The 24,046-nt window shown below is 46.0% G+C and overlaps 1 protein-coding gene across 5 annotated transcripts in view; it reads right to left on the reverse strand.

Moving 5' to 3' along the window:
• The window catches only part of LOC119435914 (enhancer of mRNA-decapping protein 4-like), a 149,986-nt gene that overhangs the window by 15,514 nt on the left and 110,426 nt on the right, over nucleotides 1-24,046 (reverse strand). For 4 of the 5 annotated variants that reach the window (XM_049660879.1, XM_037702609.2, XM_049660878.1 and 1 more), the window contains 5 exons: nucleotides 17,039-17,356; nucleotides 14,863-15,088; nucleotides 6,713-6,963; nucleotides 5,757-5,912; nucleotides 3,846-3,949 (listed from right to left, as the gene is read on the reverse strand). In XM_049660879.1, coding sequence (XP_049516836.1) covers nucleotides 3,846-3,949; nucleotides 5,757-5,912; nucleotides 6,713-6,963; nucleotides 14,863-15,088; nucleotides 17,039-17,356 — 1,055 coding nt within the window. The remainder of the gene's footprint in view (nucleotides 1-3,845; nucleotides 3,950-5,756; nucleotides 5,913-6,712; nucleotides 6,964-14,862; nucleotides 15,089-17,038; nucleotides 17,357-24,046) is intronic. The other variant, XM_049660881.1, reaches the window with a different exon arrangement.

The following is a 24,046-nucleotide window of genomic DNA, read 5'->3' on the forward strand; positions in this document are numbered from 1 at the left end:
CTTCTGAACTGCATCTCATTTCAATACTGCTTGTAATAGGATATGTGCACACAAGTTTAAAGGAAGGCACCGTGTGATGGCACGCAATCCTAAAATGTCCAATACTCACTGCCAAGCATGTGTACACACAAATGCGTGTGGGAATGTGAAAGCATTATACCGTTTGTAGACCTCGGAACATCATGAACACGCTCATTTTTTCACTCATGACATGCCGCCACCTCCTCCCTATTGTCTGCGCTGTCACATGCCCAATGATGCATGCACTAGGCACACCTTTAGTAAGCCAGAACTGTGGAGCTGCCGTGGCATCCAGGAAGCGTGTTCGTCTTGCACCCCAGAGGCCCGGGTTTGATTCCCACCCAGACCAAAATGTACCAAATTTTCTTTTCAACGCAATTGATTTCCATGTTTACAGGAACCTCCCTGAGAAGTGTGACGTCAATCCGAGCATTTTTTTAACGTGTTTTTACTCTTTGCACCTTCGGCCATTTTTTGGTACCATCTTTCAGTCACGCCAACTATGACGGACTTTCGTGTAATGGGGCATATAATGTTTTCGCATTAAAACATGCACAACTTATTAAGGTGACCAAAAGGGAGCAAGTAAGCAGACTAAACACTGCAATATAAATTGGTGCAAGGCAAGTTAGCTATGCATGATGTCTAGGGCCTGTATTTTGTAGCGATGCGTTAAGCTTTATTCTATACTAGTCTTATTATTCACCGCTGACGGCCGGCTGATGCAGTTGATAACGTGAGCGGACCGTCGCTCTGACCACTGACCAACCGCGAAAAGCGAGAAAAGGTATTAGTATCGGAAAGGCATCGCTACCAAATACCGGCCTAGGACAACACACACTCAACAAATGATAACGTACCAGCTTACACAAATAATCTTATATTATTATAGCACCACAAGCACCACATTCAGTAAAACCTTATTACAGTGTAGACTGCTTATAAAGTAAGTCGCCGGAGTCGCGAATATCCGCACTATAAGTGGTACTGCACTATAACCAAAGCGACAATTTTCAAGGCCCGAACATTATGCAAAACATGTGCACCCAGCCACCACGCGTATGCGACAGTCGAGGAATGCAGCTAGAACATTTGCATTCAATTTACAGTCGAATCTCATTAATTCGAACCAAATCACGCAGCGGCGCCTCCAACCGGCATTGCTCCGGCAACGCCTTAGAGTAAAGGCTTAGGAGAGACCCCTCAATGTCGCGCATGAACAAGCAGAGAAAAAAAAAAAAAAAAGCGGCGGAAATGTGTAGACTGCTTATAACGTAAGTCGCCGGAGTCTCGAATATCCGCACTATAAGCGGTACTGCACTATAACCAAAGCAACAATTTTCAAGGTCCGAACATATGCAAAACATGTGCACCCAGCCGCCACGCGTATGCGACAGTCGAGGAATGCGGCTAGAACGTTTGCATTCAATTTACAGTCGAATCTCATTAATTCGAACCAAATCACGCAGCCGCGCCTCCAACCGGCATTGCTCCGGCAACGCCTTAGAGTAAAAGCTTAGAAGAGACCCCTCAATGTCGCGCGTGAACAAACAGAAAAAAAAAAAAAAAAAGCGGAGGAAATTTCACCCTCTTTCAAATGGCAAGGTCGCCGATTCTGCATTGCGCCCGAACATGCATGTAACGTGCGGACGTCTTAGCCACGCTACCGCAGCCACGCGTAGAAAATGGCAGTGAACCCTTCTTTCTCCTTTATGCTTCCTCTACTTTGTAGTCACATGTTGACCTTTCACGCTGCGGCTACCCCAGGCTGGCCAACGAAACTGCCCACGCCGGCACACGCCCGCTTCCCGATAACGGCAGAAAACAAAACTTCGGGGAGCTGGCGCCGGGCCGGCTGGAGCTGCGGTGCCTGCACGGCAGCGGGCGCGCACGATGACAGTTGAAAGTGAGGCAGCTACGAAGGAGGGCGAGGGGAGCCACCGAAGCGGCGCTGTTGCCGAGGCGAAATCCGCTTCCCTGCCGCCCTCCTCCCTCACATTCCACGGTCTCCGCGTGCGCCCTTCGCCGTGCCGTGCCGGCGCTGCCCGCTCCCTGCAGTTTCGTTTACTGCCGTTATCGTGAAGCGAGCCTTGGCTGGCGTTGGCAGTTTCGTGGCCCTCGCTCGCTATGCGCGCCGTGATATTTCACAACTCGCACTCAAGATTCTGGTTTCAGCCTCACTGGCTGTTCGTTCGCACCACGTGCCCTTCTGCTCCACTTCGTCTCTCTTTCTTCCTCGAGCACTCCTTGGGGCGCCCGTTTGAGGGGAGCGTTCGCCGTCTCCGCTGACTTCCGTACTCCCAGGCAGCCACACTGTAACCGGTATATTGTTTCCCGCAACTGCACTATAAGCGATACGTGTATACATGGAGTGCTGTGGGAAAATTAACGGGAGTCAGAAAAGACCGCACTACATCCGGTCCTGCACTATAAGCGGTTACGTTATAAGTGGTCTATACTGTAGTAACAGGCAGCTAGTAACAGTCTGTGATTAATGTAACCAAGCCTGTAAGATAGTTGCATGATCAACAAATGGCTTTGCAATAAATGTAGCATGTACAGGTGCCCACAAAATAACTCGGAACGCCGGACCGGTGGCCGCTCGTTGGCGGAGTGCGCTGGTGAAAAAGTAGTGCCAGAGTCTGCGCATTCGCGGTCTCCCTAGCAAGATCGCCTGGGTCCCCAGTGAATCTAAATAAGTGTTGCCTTGCTCCAAAAGAAAAGCGTTGGGTGCCTTTTAGCGTTATTACAGGGGGGCTGTGCAGATGCAGTCTCTGAAATGCTGTGTGTGAGCGTGTGCACGCGATGGAGCATAAGCGCTCGTGCGTGCGCGTTAATGGGCATCGGCGCCTTTTAAAGCTTTTCATTATGCGGAATGTGGCCATCGCGGAGAACACTTGCAGTAGCAAAAATCAGAAAGCAGCATACGACACCTCTATCGTTCAATAAAGCATGTAAAAGTGAATTTAGCTCTATGTAGCTATAATAATAAAGGGAAATTCAAGAGTCGAAGTGGCAGTGGGAGACCCCCTCGATATAACGAATTTTACCCGCTGACAACCTAGGGATTTCGCCCCAAATTTTGTCATTTTTGCGTGAGCAGGAACCGGAAGCACCTTCTCCGCCGCGACAGACTGCGAAGCGAGCGCACATGTACGTGCGTGCGAGCGTATGCGAGGTGGGCCTGCATCCCTCGACCCGGCGATCTCGCCGCCGCGGGCGTGACCTTTTCCCCCTCCTTTCATTCAAACCTGATTCTGCCGCTTGCTGCAGCTGGCCTAGCCTGCCAAGCCTGCCAAGCCGGTACTCCCCTTTTCCAGTTGATGTTGTCGACGTGCTGGCAGACACTGGGACACATCACACTCGATGAGCGCGGACACGCGCTGTCAAACGCTGGCGGCGTGCAGAAGCGCCGCTCCAGAAGCGAGCGAAGTGACCTTCGTGCTGTTGTCTATCTCTTCAACGCGAACTGAGTGCCGAGAACGCACAGCACGCACAAAGCTACGAGCCGCCGACGCACCTACATTGCCTAGACTCTGCCATAGAATAAACAACCAACTCTGCCCCAATGCAGATCGCTTTCAAGATACGGCCTTCGCAACTGCCTGCTGCCGCACAGTACGCAGTTTACAACGCTGCCCGCGATATTTGAAGAACACCTAATATACAGAAGTAAACAAAGTTTGCTGCACTTTCTGAAAAATTTTAAGGATTTAGCTGCAGTAGTTGAAGCCGCGCACACGGCAGAAAATTTTAAAAAGCTGGTTGCGTTGCCAGCATACCAGGAAGATTTGTTTCGTTACTCAAAGCACAAAAACACCAACCTTGCTTTTGATTGCTTTGATAATGGTATCTCTGATCACAGCTTCAGTTGTCTCGAGCCTCCTGGAAATTTCACATCTTGTTGTGTCAATAACCTTCATCACAGCTGAAAAAATTTAAAAAAGGGGGAGTGGGGGGATGAATAACAACACATTTGGAAAACTGGTATAATACACACACACACACACACACACACACACACACACACACACACACACACACACACACACACACACACACACACACACACACACACACACACACACCTGCTGCACGTTTTTTTTATGATGAAGCTGTTAACAATAAAACATGTAATTGTAGTAACTATGCACAAAGACCAGTTTTATCATTACTAGCGGTTTGCTATGCAGAAGAATGCCACCAGAATAGTCCACCATCAGCTTCCTGTGACGTCATAGATTTTGGCACTGTCACCTTAACCAATTATATTAGTTAAAAATAAACAAAAGTACAACCTGGCAACTTATATTGGCTTTCTTTCCTTGCAATAAAATGCCTAAAATGGAATGCACATCAAATTCTGTTATGGTTGAAAAACACTAAAGTCAAAAAGGGGAAGTTTCATGCCATCTGAAACAGTTTGATAGAGTATTACAAATTTTTGTTTGGGCTTTCTGCTTTAGGCAGCTCTTAGAGGTGGTATGAGGTCTAAATGCCTTATACGTGACCGCCACAAAACCTGATTTATATCATCTTTAAAAAAAAAGAGGAGAATTCAAAACACATGCAAAATGTAGTGTGGTTTTAGGCTGTTGACTAGATGTCAACATATCATGAAAGTTTGGGGTTGTCGCCACGCGATATCACTGATATGTCGGTGGTGCAATGACAGCCACCCCACCATGACAGTCTTCCCAAAATATGGGATAAAGGTAGAAATGGTGGTGAGAAGGGTATGGAACCTTCTGATAGAAATGACAGCAGACGAACAAGCTTACCCCGTGTCGAATGCGGAGACATGCGAGAGAAAAGAATGGCCAATGCGGCGCCCACCCAGCTTTCAGTGACAGGGCCATTGTGTTGCTTGTGGCCAGGCCACTACAGGAGGTGTTGCCACTGCACCAGACTGACCGACGCATGCGTCGGGTCTGTGATATCACATGAACACTACCTCTGATTTACGTGATGTAACGAGACACTCTTGTCAGTACAACCTGTGCAATGAAGCTGCATACGTTTTGATGTGCATTTGAATCTAGTCACAATAAAAGACATTATTATTTACGATTTGTTGAGAGTTCAATGAATTCTGGCACCATAGTGGTGTTAACGGAGTTAGTAGCTACCTAATAATGCATAAAAGCGAGATAGAAAACACTTCTGTTGGTATTCCCTCGAAACTGCTTCAGTGTTTCTCTTAAGTGTACACACATCAGTACACCAGCATGACGTCGCAAATTTCGAAGGACATACTTTTGTGTGCTTCAGCTGTGCTTGCACAGAAAGTTATAAAACTGACTAGGTTGAGTCCTTGGTTTCTTTATAATGCAATGTTTTCCTTCATTGTCGATAACCAATTAACTAGCGGTAAGCACAAGCTGCATGTCATGGAAAATTGGTGCAGGAATAACATGGTGTTTGTGGTGAAGGGGAGAGCTAAAGTTGCGCAGAAGGAAAGAACAACACACGAAGAGGTAGGACACTTATCATCCTCTCGACGACAGAAAAAAGTTGTTGCATCTGTCTCAATACCTTTCTCCGATACCCATCTGCAGCACAAAGAGCAACCCCGCAGCGGCAGTACACTGCAGCCTAAGCTGAAGCGAAATGAAGCAGAAGACGAACAGCAAAAGGAGAAACAACATGAGCTACATCCCCTCCATTGACTTCCAGCATGATGATGATGATAGCACACTTCAAGTTTTGCTTTCAAAATGAAAAGTAGCACTTACTTGGGACAACAGAGTTCTTGAATTCATTTGCAATGGACTTTTCCAAGTGAGTGCCAAGCATGGCAGCCAAGCTCTGGGCTACAATGCTTGCTTGTTTATCAATGCCAGCCCTCTGCATCTCACTCAGCTGTGCAATAGCAGCTTCAAGCTTCACCACTAACATGCACAAGTCAAGGAAGAAGAAGGTCGAATGGTAATATAGTACAGAAAGCCATGAAGTTTGGTTAATTTGTATGACAGCATTATAAAACAAGGAGAAAAAAGAAAAAAGGTCACAGGCCTGCGCGGCACACGCAGCACAGTCGCAGCATAAGCTGGCGGCACAAGAGTAGCTCCAATTTCGGCACCACGCACAACAAGGTCTTCGCGGGAAAGTGTCTTCGCCTCGATTTTGACGAGAATATTTGAACTTTCCGCCCGGCGTTGCACAGCAGTCTGCTGAGCCCAATGATGCCTGGTTGTAGCCGCGCACGTAGCTCTACAATTTGCTTTTTCAGCAGCGGTTCATACCTTGCGAGGAGACGCCATATTGTGTACCGAAGAGCTACCCAGAATACGTGGCGCACATCTAACATCGGGATAGCGTTGATTGCACGCCTCGTCTGAATCGCATCTCGTCGCACGCGGCGGTTAGAGGCACGTTAACTAGATGGCGCCACTATACTGGCGGAGGCTCGTGTCGTCTGCACCTGCGCGCCTGCCTAAGGCAAGTTTATAGAGCCTTTTTCTGACGTTGATAGCAAGCGCTTGTGTGGCTCAGTGGTAAAGTATCTGAGTGCCACGCAGCGGGCCTGGGTTCGATCCCGGCGGAGAGCGGGTACTTTTTTTCGCATTTCCGGTGATAGCGGTTACGGGGCGGCGGCGGCATCATTGCAACCAGAAACGGCTATTCGAATGAGCCCATAACAGCTTACGCTGTAAAATAAATGATGTGAACATTGCCTTAAAAAGGATACAAGAAGCTAGGTTTGCCCTCGTTTCAGCCATGAGGGATGAAAGTAGTCCATCCCGATGAGACTGTCCTCCTTCCAACTTCAGAAGCATTGCACGGTGTTCATGAAATTCCGAGCTCAATGCACTTACAGTCTGTGTAAGTGTGCTAGTTTCCTCTGCAAGCTGAGAGATCACGAGCTCCACCTCACCCAGTGCTCGGGCAGTGCTTTCCTGGCCTGCCTGAAGCGAACCGTCCTCTGCTGGATGCTTGCATCTACAAAAGAAAGCATGTTAATTAGGACAACAGAAGAGAGAGGTGGCAATATGCTGACAAAATGCAACACCGTTAACAAAGTGCTGTGGACAATGGAAGGCAAACACTTATTTGTGTTTAGTATCATTCTCTACTGGTTACAACACCAAAAGAGCTGGGACACCTCGCAAGTAAGCCTTAACCTAACAAAGTAAGGGTGAGCATGGTGACTGCCAAGAACGAACAAGTACCTGCATTCAACATTGAACAGTCAAAGACAATTTGGAGTTGCAGACCTGTCCTCAACTTCAATAATCTGGCCAAGGTAAATTCAATGCCAAGGCGTCTAGCCAGGAGCGTCCAGGAGTGAGCTTGTGCTGGCAAGTGTATATGTGGTCCAACCTTAAGTTTAGCGTTGTTCAAGGCTAGTTAAATTTTCAAAACTAATCAATTTTAATTAGCGAGACCCAATGGCTATGGATCAATAAGCAAGGTGGCCAAATTCCTATGCGGGTAGCCGCGGCCGAGCCTGATCCTGCAGCTTCTTCCGGATGTACATAATTCTTATCGAAATTCAAAAGCAGATTTTCGCTTACTTATGCCTGTATATTAAACTGCTTTAGTAATTTACAATAAATGTAGGAAGAAGTGCAATCATCCAAACACCCTTTGTTATTGATGTCAGCTATTGGCCAATAGCAGCCGCGTATGGGACTCTGCGATATGATGACATGTAGCAGCCGGAAAAGAGTAAGGAGAAGCTTCTGTTGAAAAGTGTGAGAAAAAGGGCACTTCGCATTCCGTTTCCGAGCTGCACGCACCGCTCATGACTGCCAAATTTGGCTGAAATGTTCACAGCAGCTTATGCTATCCTCAGATTGTTTTCGCCAAGCATGAGGGATGGTTCAGGACCCTTTAGAGGCGAGTTTTCCTGAAGGTCAAGTCCATGGAATAAAGGTGAGGTGACACCAAACATTGCAAGGTTTGGCCAGCATTGGTTACAGCATTTAGCTACATCAACATCAATCATGTCAAGGGCAAAAGTAGAGGGCCTAGCACACCGCCCTGTGGTACATCATATATGATCAGAACGCAGTCGAAGTTGCTGGTTGCCTCCATCTGCGAATTGCTAGCAGTTAGGATAGCTGATATTCCAGAAATAGAAAATTTATATATAATTTTATGTTTACTGTGATGAACTTTGTAACACATTATGCAAAGCTGTACTGTAATTATGTACTGTAAGATTACCTTAAATTTTGGGGTTTTATGTGCCGCAGTGTCAGGGACTACGGATGAATTTTGACCACATAGGGTTCTGTAACCCACACCTAAATCTAAGTACATGAGGGTAACTTGCAAGAATTCGACTGCCACTGTGAGAGGCCACCGTTTCGTTAAATGGTTCAACCACCATTGAAGCAAGTGCTGAATGCTCCACTCTTGTGTGCCTGCATCCATCATAAAATATCAAGTGTTCATCTGTATTGATTTATATATTACCACCTGCAACTGGCAAAGCTGCAGCAAAGCTCTTCCCTGTTACTTGCTGTAATCATGTGACAGAGTTGAATAGTAGAACTCCTCTCAAACAAAGAATAATGGCCACTAAAATGCTAATTTTGCAACGGAAGACTAAGTGGACCTGTGTAAAGTTCAACTTGACCATTCAAAGTAAGCCTTTTTGTTTTAAGAAATTTCAAGCATAGCATACCTTTGAGGACCTGTATCGTGTCTTGCTCCTAGAAAGGCCTAGCGTACTTTTATAAAGTACACACTCGTACCATTCTAAACAAGAAAGTGTAATCTTTAGGTTGTTTTCACGAACACTTGCCTAAGGCGCGAGCAAAATTTTTAAAGGTTGCCTTGGCAGATAGCACAATTCTAGTTCATGAGCTGGTACTCAAAGAGGAGGACATTACTTGCGCAAAAACTTGGAACGAATTCTCAGGATGACACCAGTTTCGAGATATTCCCGGTACTATATCCGGTCCTGCACTATTAGCGGTTACGTTACAAGTGGTCTATACTGTAGTAACAGGCAGCTAGTAACAGTCTGTGGTTAATGTAACCAAGTCTGTAAGGTAGTTGCATGATCAAGAAATGGCTTTGCAATAAATGTAGCATGTACTTATGCTTTTAGGTTGCATGATTTTTCATAACTTTAGTCGCGATGAATCCCCCACTATATCCGGTCCTGCAGTATAAGCGGTTACATTATAAATGGTCTATACTGTATATGTTGAAATTGCATCATGCTGTGCCAAAATTTCCGACCAGCTGCGAAATTTCTCGGCTACGCTAGTTTTAGTGGGAGACAAAGGCTGCGTTGGCAACCTGCAGCTTCAACATCGCCATCCAATCCAGTCCGATCCAGTAGCGCAGACGAGATCCAAACACATACGAGATTAGAGAGAGAGACATTATGGGGTTTTATGTGCCAAAACCATGATCTGATTATGAGGCACGCCGTAGTGGGGGACTCCGGAAAATTTTGGCCACCTAATTTTAACGTGCACCTAATCTAAGTACACATTCCGCATTTTTTCGCATTTCGCCCCCATCGACATGCGGCCTGGGGGCGAAATGCGGCCGCCGTGGCCGGGATTCGATCCCGCGACCTCGTGCTTTGCAGCCTAACACCACAGCCACTAAACAACCATGGCGGGTCCAAACACATGCCCGAACGAGATATTGGCGTGTTTGGTGGTGGGCGCCAATAAATATTTTTGCTGCTGGTTGCAGTACGGCACGTTGTAGATGCAGTAAAATCTTGTGGAGACAGAAAGCGCGTTGCTTGCAGTAACGAAAGCAGTTCGCCATTGCCGCGTTACCTCAACAAGATCCTCGCCGTATCCGTGCATGCGGTCACGAGCGCAGCGGGTACGAATACTGCACTCGAAACTCGCTTGTACGGTACAGCAAGCAACCCGGCACTGACGGCATGAGCTTGGTAGGTGACGCAATGCACAAAACTAGCAAGGGTTCGAGTCCACGCGGTAACAGACACCGCGTTGCAATGAAATGGTGCCGCATGAAACGGTGACACCCCCCCCCCACACACACACACACATATATATATATATATACAGTCGACTCTCGTTACAACAGACCCTGATATTCTGACAAAAAATGTCCGTTTTATGCAAAGTCCATAATATCTGAAATCGTAATAGTATCCAAAACTGGAAGCCACCACCAAAACACCAAAAGATTGCCAAAGAGTCATAGCATGTTTCGACTACTGCCGGAACGTCTCGACACATCACCAGAAAAAAAAAAAAAAAAAAAAAAAAAAAAAAAACGAAAGGGAACCACTCACAAAGTAATGCACGAGTACTTTCCACATCTTTGGTGGAAAAAGTTGCGTGTAGTGCACTGCTGCGGCGTGATGGAGCTCATTGTTTGGAGCACGCGTTCACTTTCGCCGGGCATTGCCTAGGTCAACCATGCAGGGCGAAACTGAACACACGCTCCGAACAAAGATCTCCAATTGCGCCGCTGCCCTCGCCTACGCTGCTAATGTAAATTACCATATATACTCGCGTAATGAACGCACTTTTTCTTGCCAGAAATACAATGCAAAGTTGGGGGGGGGGGGGGGGGGGTTATTAGGCGGGGTAAATTCGATGGCATTTTACGAGTAAGCGTTCTTTGTGAAACTGCGCCAAATTTGGATTTTCCTGCTCCAAAAATTGCTCCAGATCCTATTTTGGCTGTTGCACTAGTGGGTGGGGTTGTGCAGAATATAGAGTACCTGGAGTGCAGATTTGAGTGACGATTACGGTTGCCATTGGATATTTCTGGTGAAGAAGATTCACGAAAGCAGCAGCTCGTTTGACAGCATGCCACACTAACATCCCGATAACAGCATGTGCGATATATATTTTAGTGTTACACTCATGGTGTTCTCCATTAATCGATGCAGATTTACAAATAGGGCATACAAGCGAGCCCTAAAATGTGTAACGATAGACCGTATAACTTATTCATTCAGCTGTAAGCGTGGCTTTCTTTCCCGACTGCCCCATAAAAAGAGCGCCAGTTCAAATAATCTTTAGCTGGTCCTCACATTACGCAAACGCATAAGACATACAAAACATTCCTAATGCATAGTTTAGCATTAAGAATGTTAACTAGGTATAGTTAACAAGGTTAACGAATTTCAGAGTACAGTCGGCGTCCGATTTCCCGGACGCCCGAAATTCCGGACATGCCTGATTTCCCGGACTCATCTGTGGCACCGTCAAGTTCCCCATAGAGTCAATGTATTAAAAACTCCGAAATTCCGGACGCTTATAGCCTTCGCCATCCGATTTCCCTGGGAAGACTTTTTACTGTTAACCGCCGACCCAAAGTCACCACCGACGCCGCCATTTTGGTTGTTTTCATATCCTCGAACCCACCATACTCGCATCGCAGGTGTGGCCAGCAGCACCGCCGCACCGCGCCGCGGCTGCCGTAACCTCGAAACCGCACGTGTCAATCCGTTGCCAGCCGTAGCTTATCCAAGCCAAACCTCACTGTGTTCGTTCACGTGTTGTTTTGTCAGCTCTGCGGTCGTGTCTGCGGTTGATCGTTTGCTGCTGCACGCTATCTTCAGTGATCTTGTTTCCCGACCTTCAGCATCCACCGAGTTCCTAGCTGTTTCGTGCTGCGCTTTTCGTCGAGCGGATTCACCGAGCTCGGAGTTGACGCGAGCACTGATGACACTGTCATCGGTGTACAGCGGCAACATGACGTTGACTGAAATTAAGGCAGACATGATCGCGGGCAAGCGGACCGTGCGAAAGAAAATAAGCGACTTCTTTGCGCCCAAGTGCTGACCTATGAGATAGCGCCGGCCACGTCGTTTTTTTTTTTTTTTTTTAAATAAACGGCTCTTTTCAGAGCCACCTAAACGATGCATTGGCTGAATAGCAATGGAAATCTTGTACTCCGGCCGTCAGCGAAAAATACCTACCAAATAGGTGCGTTTTCACGTGCATTCGTTTTTCCGGACTGCCCGATTTTCCGGACGTTTTCACGGTCCCTTGAGGGTCCGGGAAATCGGACGTCGACTGTACCGTTGACCCGACATATACCAGTACCCATGTCGAGTCAGGGCTAAATGCCGAAGCAGAGTGCAAGCTGGACGATGCAGTTGAGGGCAAATCGCAAGAGTGCGAGCTGCAAAGCTCAAAGAGAAACAACTGTGAAGCTGTCCGCCAGTCTAGGCAGCCAAGATGATTTAGATAATCATGCAGACTGTGCAGGTGAGACAGCAATCGAGACCGATGAGCTCTATGCACAGCATGAGCTAGACAATGTTGTAGCGCGCAGTTCACAGAAGTGAGAGTTGCGTAGCTCGAGTCATGCCTGCTGAATTGTTCCAGAGTCGGTCGAGCTGCCCGTCAGTGAAGGCAAAGAGAGGGATGATTTAATTGTAAATCACTCGGACTGTACGGGTAAGACAGTAATCTGGGCCGACGAGATATTTAACAGCCAGCACGAGGCGTGATGAGATGGCACGAAAGTGAGTTCAGGGAAAAAGCGCCGTAGAAAGAAGCAATGTAAAGATGGGAATGCGGCGAAGAATGTAGCGGAGCCAAAAACGACGAAAGCTGCAGAAAGGCACAGTGGAAAGAAAGTGCAGCATACATTCCGAAGGAGTGCAAGGTGGCAGGACGAGACGAGGTGGTAGGGAGACGCGACGCGGTCAGCTGAGGTCATTATGAAAGCGTGTCGCCAGGACGCAAATTAGCAGGGGACTGTGACGTTTGGAAAGAGCTGATGGAATGTCAGGCCTTTTGTTGTTCCTGGTTAGATAGAAAGGCTTTTAAAACGCAACCCCCTCAAGTTAGGCTCAAAAATAGTTTTTCCAAGATTCTCGGAACGCCCGACAAAAAGAAAGGTTCTGTAATGAACTGTATTGGTGCATTATGACCCTACCGAGGAACATGTCCTGACCTGCAACGCCTCCCCACATGGCGTTGGTGTAGTACTGGAGCACAACTATGATGGAGTGGAGCACCCCATTGCCTTCGCTTCATGAAGCCTGCTCCCTGCTCACACAAATTACAGCCAAGTAGACAAGAGGCCTTGGCCCTCATTTTCGAAGTAAGCAACTGTCACTAGTACTTGTGGGCAAGAGTATTCAGTTCCAGTTGAGGCATTTCTTTTTAGGCATCACCACGTGTCATCAAAGAGGGCCTTGACTTTCAAGCTACCAATTCAAACACACCTAGTACAAACCAGGAGGTTCATTGGGACATGCTGATGGGCTCAGACACTTCCTCTACCAACAGTTGCCCTCCACAACATGCCTGCAAATATACTTATGCTGGAACAAGCATACCCTGATGTCCTATAGTCAGTGATTATTGCTCGCATGACAAGAAGACATTCCTTGCTCTCACACGTGGCTCATGCTGTTCTCACTGAAAACCTTTAGCGATTGGGGGGAGACTGGGTTACCTTCACTTCACGATTCAGTGAACTTATCTTGCATTAAGGCTGTCTTTTGTGGGGATTTCGTGTAGTTGTTCCAAAGGTACTAGCTATAAAATCAAGTACTTTAGCTTCTACATGCAGGGCATCTTGGTGTAGAAAAAACGAAGACAATTAAGGTCCCAAGTGTGGTGGGTGGGAATTGATAACGCCATCACGAACCAAGTTCAAGACTGTGCTGCATACCAAACCCATAAAAGGTCACTTGATGGCACGCCTATCACACCATGGCCACCATCACACCATGGTCCATCACCACCTCTATATTCAGGACTTCCTTCCCAACATGGCCTGCCTCACATCATATTCTCAGACCACAATTTACAAGCACACAGTTTGCAAACATTTTGCAGCAAAACGGTATAGGCCGCATGCTGGTGCCTCTATATCATCCTGCTTCAAATGGAGCAGCAGAGCATGTGGTGCAGGTTATTGAGGACAACCTCAAGAAAAGTGCACCGAGCGACTTCAAAACCTAGTTGGCAAGATTGTTGTTCCAGTATAGTACAACTCTTCACGATGTGGCAGGCCGAGCATGCTGTGAATTATTTGGCAGGAAAATTAAAACACCTCTGGCATGTCACAGTGCCTCTAAGTGCATTATCTGCTAGTGTTCCCCTGGAACATGGAGGGAACACTATGGCAAAGGAATGGCGGTCACCTGCTGCACAGACCTGAACCACCCTCACCCACGTAGAACATTCCCCAGGCACCATCTGCGACAGCAACTGCACAAAATGAATTGGAGCCACAGGCTATTCCAAGGCTATTTCTCAAGAACCTCCAACGCTGTCCGAGGAAAAGGTCTCAGTTGGAAGTAACAATACAAGTGCTCCTGCAGACTTAACTCCTCAGAGAACACCCCTCACCATGAGAAGAAGCTCGATAGTCAGGAAACCTCCTCCTCATCATTACTTTCCCTGAAGGCGAACACAAATCAAAGGAGGAGGAGCGTAACCAGTTACTAACGCCATCTAGGCGCTGCTTGGGTAAGCAACGTTGGTGGATGGAATAAAGTTCAGTTCGTTGCGTGCTGGCGTACGTGCTGGTCGTTCGTTGCCAACGATTACGTGCGGCTGTTGCGGCTACAGCATGGTTGCTGCCACTTCTAGGCTATACCCAATGGCCCATGACACAAACTTGCATTATGTTAGACAAAATACAATGCCACTCATTCAGGAGTGTAACCAACGTGAAAAGGAAAGTGAAATGCTCCACGTAATGCAGGAAAAGACCACGTATAACAGCGCTCTCAGGTCCAACCAGAATGTCAGAAATGCACCTTGAATAAGAAGCTGAGTCATGCGAACACTACGCGGTGAATGAAAACTACTTATTGAATTCTTGGTTTGCTGCCAGTGCACACAGGCATGAAGCATGCATCTGCTAAATTCTAATCTTGCAAAAGTAGTCAAAAGAATGACCACCTACACTGTGGTTGCTGTAGCAAACTTTTTCGCGTTGTCTGGGGGTTGGGGCCATGCACCATCATCTCTGCCCTCCTGGCTTTCACACGTGGATGCAGCCAAGATGGAAGGATCACTTGCAGAAGGCTCAGGTGCAGCGGGGTGCAAGTCTTCAGCTGCAGAATCATACTCAAGGCCTGGCTCCAATTCCTCCTCCTCCTCGTCATCATCCTCATCTGAGCTGTCCACAGCTGCATGATAAAGACAAATGCAATACGTAACAAATAAATACCTGATATTCTATGGTCCTTTCAAATGAAAATGCCATTGGCAGGTACAAAGTACCAAATTATATAACAAGCAGCAGCAAAATACAGAAATCAGTATCTATAAGCTTGGCTATAACACAGTTGATATAAACAACTTTCCTGCAATTTCCAGCCTAAATGTGAACCTCGTGCTATATTAGGAACTGTGCTATGAGATTGACCTTATGCAATACTTCATAAGCATAAGTGGACTAGCTTGTATACCAAATTTGAATGAGAAAATTCGAACTCAACTCGTTGGCACGAAGGTGCCAGACTCAAATGGTGACCCCAATCTTGACCCCAACAGCTGTAGCGTTTGTCTTGATTGCACTAAGAGACAGTGAATACATCAAAGACACATCATCTACATCTAGGAAGACTTTCAAGCGAAAACAGCAGCTGAACATTCCTTTTCATTTCTAATGCACGCAAGTTTTTTTCCCAACAAAATTGGTGCAAAGAGTTTCTACGCACTGCAATCGTACACAAAATCACGTTCACGACTTTTGCACCAGCCTACATTTAAAGCCAGCTTTATCACAATAGTCATCACAAGATGGCTACGAAACGAAGTTACTGTGTAGAGTGGAGCGATGGAGGAAACAAAGGCAGCATGAAGTCAGGCATAAAGCTTTCGCAAGGCTACCTCCCATGACGCTGTTCTCTCCAAAGAGTTTCATACAATAATTACTAGACGGAACTCTGGCACAAGTGTCTATAGGAGCTGGAACGGGGACAGTTTTCTCGGTTCAACCAGCATGTTAATTATGGGGAGTACATTATTGGAAGTCATTTTCAACAAAGTATGCGTAATAAATGATCAAATAAACATTAAAATTAATGGCACGATTCCAACACAGGACATCTAGCACAGAAGCCCGATATTGAAACCATTACGCCACGGACGCATGCATTGACAAGCGACATAAAACGCCCTTATGAATTTATCGAGGAAAAGGCAGTGCCTTGCGACGCTTGGCATGTTTCAATTTGGCCACCTTGACAAGCTAACCATTGTAATTAGTAGCCATTGTGCGTGTTCACAACGTCTTTGGCAATTCGGAAAGTAAAACTGATTGCTCTGAAATTTAGGACAATGAAGGCATATGAAACCTAATAAACAAAGCCACAGTAACGTCTGAATCCACAAGCACTAAGATCAGACAAATCCATGTACTCCCCATCATTCCCATGGTGACTAAACGATTGCAGTGCCAGAGTTCCCTCTAGTAATCATTGTAGGAAACTATGGTTCTCTCCCTGCTTTCACTTGGGGAATCATGTGAAATGCACACATTGCGCTTTGAATTATGAAAAAAGTCCACCAGTTCGAGCTATGTGTGAGTGACACTGGCTACCAGAGTTGCTGCCACTTCTCTGTCCCATGCCACACACTTTCCACTCACCAAATGTCATGCCTCGAGTTCTCGGCCTCAATATCCAGAAACATTGTTTCTACTGCAACAGCAAAACTGTTGTTCTTGTTCCAGAGGAGGCAGAACCATAAGGTTGGTTTTATTGCATTTCCTGGATCATGTAGAAGACACTGATGCCCTCTTTAGCGAAATCAGATGAACTTAAACGCAACCTTTTCCGCAAAATTAAGTATAGGAAGCTTGCAGAGAATAAGAGCCAAAAGATATAGATAATTTTAGGCCTTAACTTTGAATTAAGCCCATAAAATTACATATAGTAGCTACAACTTTTCAGCACCATAACCTCAGAATAAAGATTTAAAAAATTTTTGGCATAGGACCACAATCCACCTTTACCAAGTTTCAATACAGCTAGTTGGTATTCCAACCCTAATGAATTTGAAGCGCATAGGAGAAAACAGTCCTCTCATCACTGTTTTCTTCTTTGCACACAGGAGATGAGACAAGCGTATACCATTAGCAAGCCTCTCTGCAGGTGCCATGATGTCAGCAACCTCCTGACTTGATGAGCTGGCTGTGCTTCTCTGAGACAACTTGCGCTGAGGTGGCTCAGACAGTTCACAGACTTCTTCAGAATGCCCATTAGATGTAGCAGCCGTAGCTGCAACAGCCTCAGCTTCTTCAAGAACCCCTTTCCGCGACAGGTCTAGTGCACTAGGGGTTGTTCCTGGAGAGGGTAGTGAAGCTGCCACTGGAATAGTGCACAGCTCACTTGGAACTGGCGTTGATGCATCAGTACTCTCGCCTGGAGGTGTAGTGGATGGCAGTGGGTCTAATAAAATAAAATGCACAATGTCAAAAACACTAATGTTGAATGCGCAAAAAAATTTGGCATCAGCTCAGTTCGGAACCTGGTTATCGTAAAGACCTTTTCATCAAAAGACTGGTGCAGTAATTTTACACTCAACACATACACGCACAGGCACACACACAACTCACCCCGCCCATGGTATTGTCGTGCTTAAATTGTTCTACTTTTGATTGGCGACTGTTCTTTACAGTATTATCACTTATCGAGTTATTGTTTGATGCAAAATCCCCTATTGTCTTGCCTAATCAATGTGAGTGAGATGTGCATGCTGTTCTACATTACTGAACCTAAGTGAGCATGAGAAATTACTCTGGAATGTACCATGATACATGGGAAACAAACTTCACCTGCGAGCTCAAATTAGACAACTGCCAACTGTACTCTCCAGAATTCTTCTGCTTTGAGTGTTGATTGTCATCCTGGGCACACAATCACTAAATACAAAATTAGTCAATACAAATATTTATAACTTTTAATTGTGAGAAAAGTTTTATCATTTGCCGTCAACACAGAGCTAAATGTTTAATTCACACTTTTGGCAATGTTCAATTCTTTCCTGTCACTACAATCGTGCAGTATTGTAGGTTAGTAAGGAGAGCAACAGGTGGCACTCAAACCACACTGAGAAGGAATCTTAACATTCTTGCATAATGTGAACTTATAGCACTCACAAATGAATCAATGTGAAATATGTATAGGTAAAAGTGGACGTGAACTCTGACTTGGTGTGATCATTGCAGTACAAACATGTCAGAAAGTGATACACAGACAGTATGCTTTTATCAATTATTTTTTAAAACTTTGTAACACTCCATCGAAGCACTGCAAGTGATATGGCTTTGCACGGCCTCCAAAGTAGTGGTGCACCACTGTCGGGGCAGTTTGCAGTATGTGAAACAACATCATCCTTCAGGCCATGGTTCTGGCGTAATGTCGTCACCACCATTTGTCATCAGTGTGATGAACTTTTTTGAGTGTGGTGCTAAACCAAGACAAAGAAATTGCTCAATTTTTGCTAAATCTTGCTCCAAAATATTTCAGGCTAACATGGCCTAGCACAGTGTCTAATACATTTCATGCTCACGTAGTGTTCCTCACAGTTCAAAGCCCAGAACGGTTTAAAAGAACACTGATTACCCAATTTTCCTAGCTCGAAGATGCACTTGGCCCACATTACGCTTGCAAATATATTAGTTTTCAGCGCTCATGAAAACATTGGTAAATTGTGCGATATGATCTTGGTCGTACACAACAATGACTACTACCCTTATACAGGGAAATGCAACACTGCTGCCCCATGATCTGCCTGAAAGCTTTGCCCAGTATTTGTCTGAAAGATTTAGAAATAAAGGCAGTGAGCTCAGAGTCGCATGAACAAGCCCAGGTTCTCTGATACGTACGTCTTTCTACAGTTTAACAGTTTAAGAGTCCTATCATCCACCTGTTGCTTTCTAAATCTCACCATAAAATTTATTCCAATGAGTTTTGGCAATTCAATTTACTGCTACGCTAGCTAAAGTCCACCAATGAAACTACAATAGAGTAAAACTGGGAGAGTTGGTTGTTCTTAGTAAAAGCAGCGCAAAAGGAATGACAACACAAGACAGAGACGGTCAGACTCTGAAAGCGTCTGTCCTGTGTACTTTTTTGTTTTGTGTTGCCTTTCTCTTTACTAAGAATATATTTAGTGAAGCTGCAACACTCATACAAGGTCATTCCTAATGGGCTTATTAAAAAAATGCTAGTATAGCCTAAGCAACCACGGATATCCGTCGGATGTCCACCAGACGTCCGAATGTCCATCTATCTAAATATCCATCACGGACATCCATAGGATGTACAAGAAATGTCCATATCCCATTTGGATGTCCGGGGGACATCCTGTTTTGAACATGCCTCGGCGGTACATAAATGGGCATGCCTAGGACTTAAGTTGGGACATATTATATATAAAAAATTTATTCTAATATGGAAAAAATATAGATGGAAATTGTAAAGGTTCCCAATTTATTTAACATTTTCATGTCGCGAAAGCCTTCAGTGGTTCATAGGTCGAAAAATCCTATGTCTGACGTTATGGCATTAAAATTCAATGGCACCAAAATTTAAGGGAGTCGAACCCATGACCTTTGGTGGTAGTCGAACCAATGACCTCAGGTGTTAATTAAGATGGAGTTATTTACACACAGTTAATTGGGGCTCTTGAACCCACAACCTTTGACGGGACCAAAAGTCAATGGCACCAAAATTGATGGTGCTATCGTTGATGATCGTACACATGACCACTGGTGGGAGTCGAACCCACGACCTAAAGTGTTAAGGTACATTTAATTAAGATAGATTTAATTAAGGCACTCAAACCCACGACCTTTGCTGGGAGAAAACAATAGGAAGTAACAACGCATTCGAATGAGAATGTCAAGTAATATAATGAATGTCTCGTGAGTGCGCAGGCTTTCGCTTTCATCCTCTTTAGCGGATTCTAAATTGACTGTCAACTGTTTTCGCAGGCAAAGCGAGTAGCTGACACATTCTTGCAATTTAAGACAACAGTGATGCAGATTTTAATATTTGGGCAAAGCCACTGTAGCCTGGAGCATAACAGATCTCAAAGGTTATGCTTTCACTGAATGCACGGACAAATACAGAAGCAAAAAAATACATCATAGACGCCATGTATTGGTTGACTATCTCTAAGGCTATGCCTTTCCTGCACTTTTGCTACTGAATTCAGAGGAAGCGATTACGGGAGCTGGACACACATCATAGACATTTGGTTTTTGGACACCATTTATTTCCAGAACAAATAGTTGTTTCCCGGCCCAATTTTATCAGGGTTCGTACAGGTTTCCAAGAAAAAAATTCAAGGACTTTTCAAGGACCTTTCAAAAATTTAAATATTTAATACGGTAGTTCACAGACGTTACATTTTATTGCATAGAACAAAGGAAAGTGACTTGACTTAGTGCACGTACAGTTTCATTTCACTAGATGAAATTTTGGTCTTTCAGTTTCTTTTCTATTTGCGTCTTAATGCTGCTGAGTTCTTCAGCCTTCGCTTTTGCGGTTTTTCTTAAGCTGTTTGATTTCACCACGTGCGAGATGTCACCAGTTCTCTCAGCCTTTCCTGCATATCCATCTGCAGAAGTTGTTAAATCAACAACAACTACCTCAAGCTTCTTTTTCTTCGTCTGCAACCCTTCAACTTCTTCCATGATTGTGCGCCTTTTTGTCTGCTTTGCGTTTTCCTGGTACCGTTTCTTTTCAGATTCTAAGTGTGCACCGTAATGCTGCCTCGCTGCGGACACAGCTATTCCGAGTTCTTTTGTTATAGGAACATTCAAAATTCCACCTGCCCTGTCCACTGCGTCACATATGATACGCTGTGAAATGTATGACAAACCTTTCAGATTCTCTACGGAGATCTGGCGGTTGACGCTGAACCCCCGTTCGACAGTTGCTTGCCCATGGCTCAAAACAAGCAACAGCCTGACTGCTTTCCCCAGCTCTTTGTAGGAGGGATTGAAGCTCAGGAGGTCATGAAAAAACTCATCCAGCCTGCTAAGACTCCTCTCAAACAGGCGAAGATCGTGCTTTACCTCTTGCAGTAGCTCAGTGTATTCTGCCATTACACATTCTTGTTGGTAGTCACTCAGTCTTCCTGCCATGGTCAAGACGTCCAACACCTTCCTTAAGCCCACAAGGCACTGATCCGGCTTCGAGCACATGAGCCGGGGTATAGAGATGCCAGGTTTCAAGCCATTGATGATTTAAGGGGACTTCGTTCCAGTATTTTCTTGCTCACAGCTGCCAAAAATAGTTTACACTCTATCTGAATTGAAATGTATCCTTCGCACTTGCCCTTGAATCTTTGAGTGCTTGTTCACATTCGGGGCCGATATCCACTTTTTCAAGCGGAGTGTGGTTATCAGGGTTATCAACGTCTACCCTGAGCAAACCACCAATCCCTGCCAAGGAAGACAACACTGAAGCCTTCAAGAATTTCACAAGGAGCTTCCACACAATACTCTCAAGGTCTCTAGCAAGGAAGAAGATCATTGGCTTGTCAGACTGGTAGTCTTTCAAGAATGGCTGAAGAATGGAAGAAACACTGAGAACGAAGTTCAGTTTTACCAGCGTCAAGGAATCACGACAAAAGCTGTACACATTTTCAAACAAAGCACACTTTGGTAAGCTCACCTGCTTACTCCTTGCAGATTCCACATATTTCTTTGTCATTCCAAAGAAGCAAAGCTCATTCAATGGCAATTGTGTTTTCCACCCAACGATGAGACACAAACTGTAGTGGAAATGTTTCCTGGTTATTCACAGTTGAAAAATCTTCCCTTCGTGCTGGTGTGTCACGGAAGAGTGCACTCAGGCTTGACAGCAGAACGTCAATGCCCCACTTGCTGGCTCCTACGCCTGCCCTGTAGGCATTGTGGATGGTATGAAGGCCACACGTCCCCAAGTCAACACATTGGACTTGACGGTTTTCCCGCAGGTGCACTTGCATATTCCTAAAGAACTTCAGGTTCACGTTCGGCCCATCCATCGAGATCTGAAGAACCTTGCCGAGTGGCAAAGGCTCCAAAGACCTTAGAAGTATTTCCTGAATGTCCTCTGCCGTGGAATGCCCCATAAAAGCGGATATGTAATATCTTGTGGCGACCTTGTGTGACGAGTCCCAATAGCGCACATGCACGTCCATTTGCTTCTCTTGCAGGAAGTCATTCGCTGACTCGTCAAAAAGCATGACGTAATAGTCAGAGTTCTGTACCTCTTGTTGAAGGACGATAAAAAAAAAATGGTCCGAGCCCATGGCACGCAACATACGCGCATTTTTTTTCTCCGCAGGAAAACGATTTAGCCACGTCGCTGTCGGGAAACATCCGCTTGAACAAGTCACCGGTTTGTGCGGATGATCTGTACGAGTAGTTGGAGGTAATCACTTTCATTGTCCACAGAATTTCTGCATTGGTAACCACCTCGTGTGACTTGCAGGCTCTGTTTAGATGAGTAGCCTGTGATGGAGCCAACCCAGTGGACCGCTCGCTTGTGCTTGGTGCCAGGTAGTTTTGTATAGAGTTTCCAGCTGCCATTTGCATGAGTTCACAGTGCTTTGCACTTTTCGGGTGGCTTCTGAGAGCAGATTCGCCCATAGAAGCGATGTCGAAGGTCTTTGTGCAGGTTGTGCATTTCGCGCCGTGGGGGTCCGTTGTATCCGGCGCAACCCAAAGCTTGTAATCGTCGTTGCTGAGCCAGGCGCTTTGGAATTTACATTTCCCAGGCATTATTCTGAACCATGCGCACCACAAGCGAAACTGGGGAAAAAGCAAACAAAGCGTCGACGGCACCGGAGCGTGCACGCAGATAAACAAAGCACAATGTGGCCAACAGACAACCCTCAGGCTATGAGGCCGTACCTGTTTTTAGTGGGTTGCCAATAAATCCAGCTTGGACTGGATTTATTGGCAACCAAACAAAGAAAACCAAATATACCTTTGTAGTCCCGAAACCAAATTTCCCACTTGCGATAAGATATCGTCGTTCTAGAAAGTAGGCTGTGAAGAATAAAATGTTTCTTTATACCTCTAAATGGCACCTGAATCATTCGGCGCGCTGAACTAGAAATCTGCACTAGCTTTCGCAAAAGTGTAGGATTCTGCGCGAACACTGGCGACAATAATTTAGCGTGCATGAAATCGATGAGCAACTCTATCGACGAAACTGCACGTTGGTTGAACATCGGGGTCGGTGTGAAAGACTGGCCATTGTCAATCTCATCGTCACTGCCGCTGCTGTCGTCGCCGCCGTCTGTCACGACAACGATCGCCCCGTCGTAAATCTCTTCGCAGAACGAGGCAGCATTACTGCACTCAAACTCTTCCATAGAAGCACCACCTATTTCACCGTCAGTAGCGACATGCTCCTAGAGTTCGGTAATGTCAGCGGCGTCCACCGTGTTGGTTTCGCCCATGGAAGTTTCGTCCTGGCGCACAAAGTCCGCCTTTTCCGTTGATCGGTATAGCCACTGCTTCTAGCCTTTATGATCGTGGCGCTCCCCGGTTTTCATAATCGTCGATATATCGAATGCGTGAGCTCGTACTGCTTCTGGTCTTGCAAAATTTACAGTTTCGTCTCGAGAGACGCAGCTTTGCGCTTTGTCGGCGCACCTCCGCTGCTCTTCCGCGGCGCATTTCCGCGCTCGCTGAGAGAGAGACAGCTTATGTTTTTTTCCCCCTCTTCTCTACTATGGACGCTCGCACGACTGCCGTCGACTCAAAGCAGCTGGCGCCATCTGGTGTACGCTGTGCCAACTTGCGATGCTCTCCGTGGCTTTCGCAATCGGCGCTCTTCCGTGGCGCATTTCCGCGCTCGCTGCAAGAGAGAAACAGCTTATGTTTTTTCCCCCCTCTTCTCTTCTATGGACGCTCGCACGACTGCCGTCAACGCAAAGCAGCTCGCGCCATGTGGTGTACGCTGTGCCAACTTGTGATGCTCTCGTGGCTTTCGCAATCGGCGCGTGGGCGGGATGCACCGCGCGGTAATGGCAGCAGATATGAACTCATGTAGGCAAACTTTTCGCCCCATATCGGTTAAGGGCAACTCAGGAACGCAAATACCACAATTATTCTGCACGAAAAATGC

Source organism: Dermacentor silvarum, chromosome 1 (assembly GCF_013339745.2).
Source record: "Dermacentor silvarum isolate Dsil-2018 chromosome 1, BIME_Dsil_1.4, whole genome shotgun sequence".
Classification (NCBI taxonomy): domain Eukaryota; kingdom Metazoa; phylum Arthropoda; class Arachnida; order Ixodida; family Ixodidae; genus Dermacentor; species Dermacentor silvarum.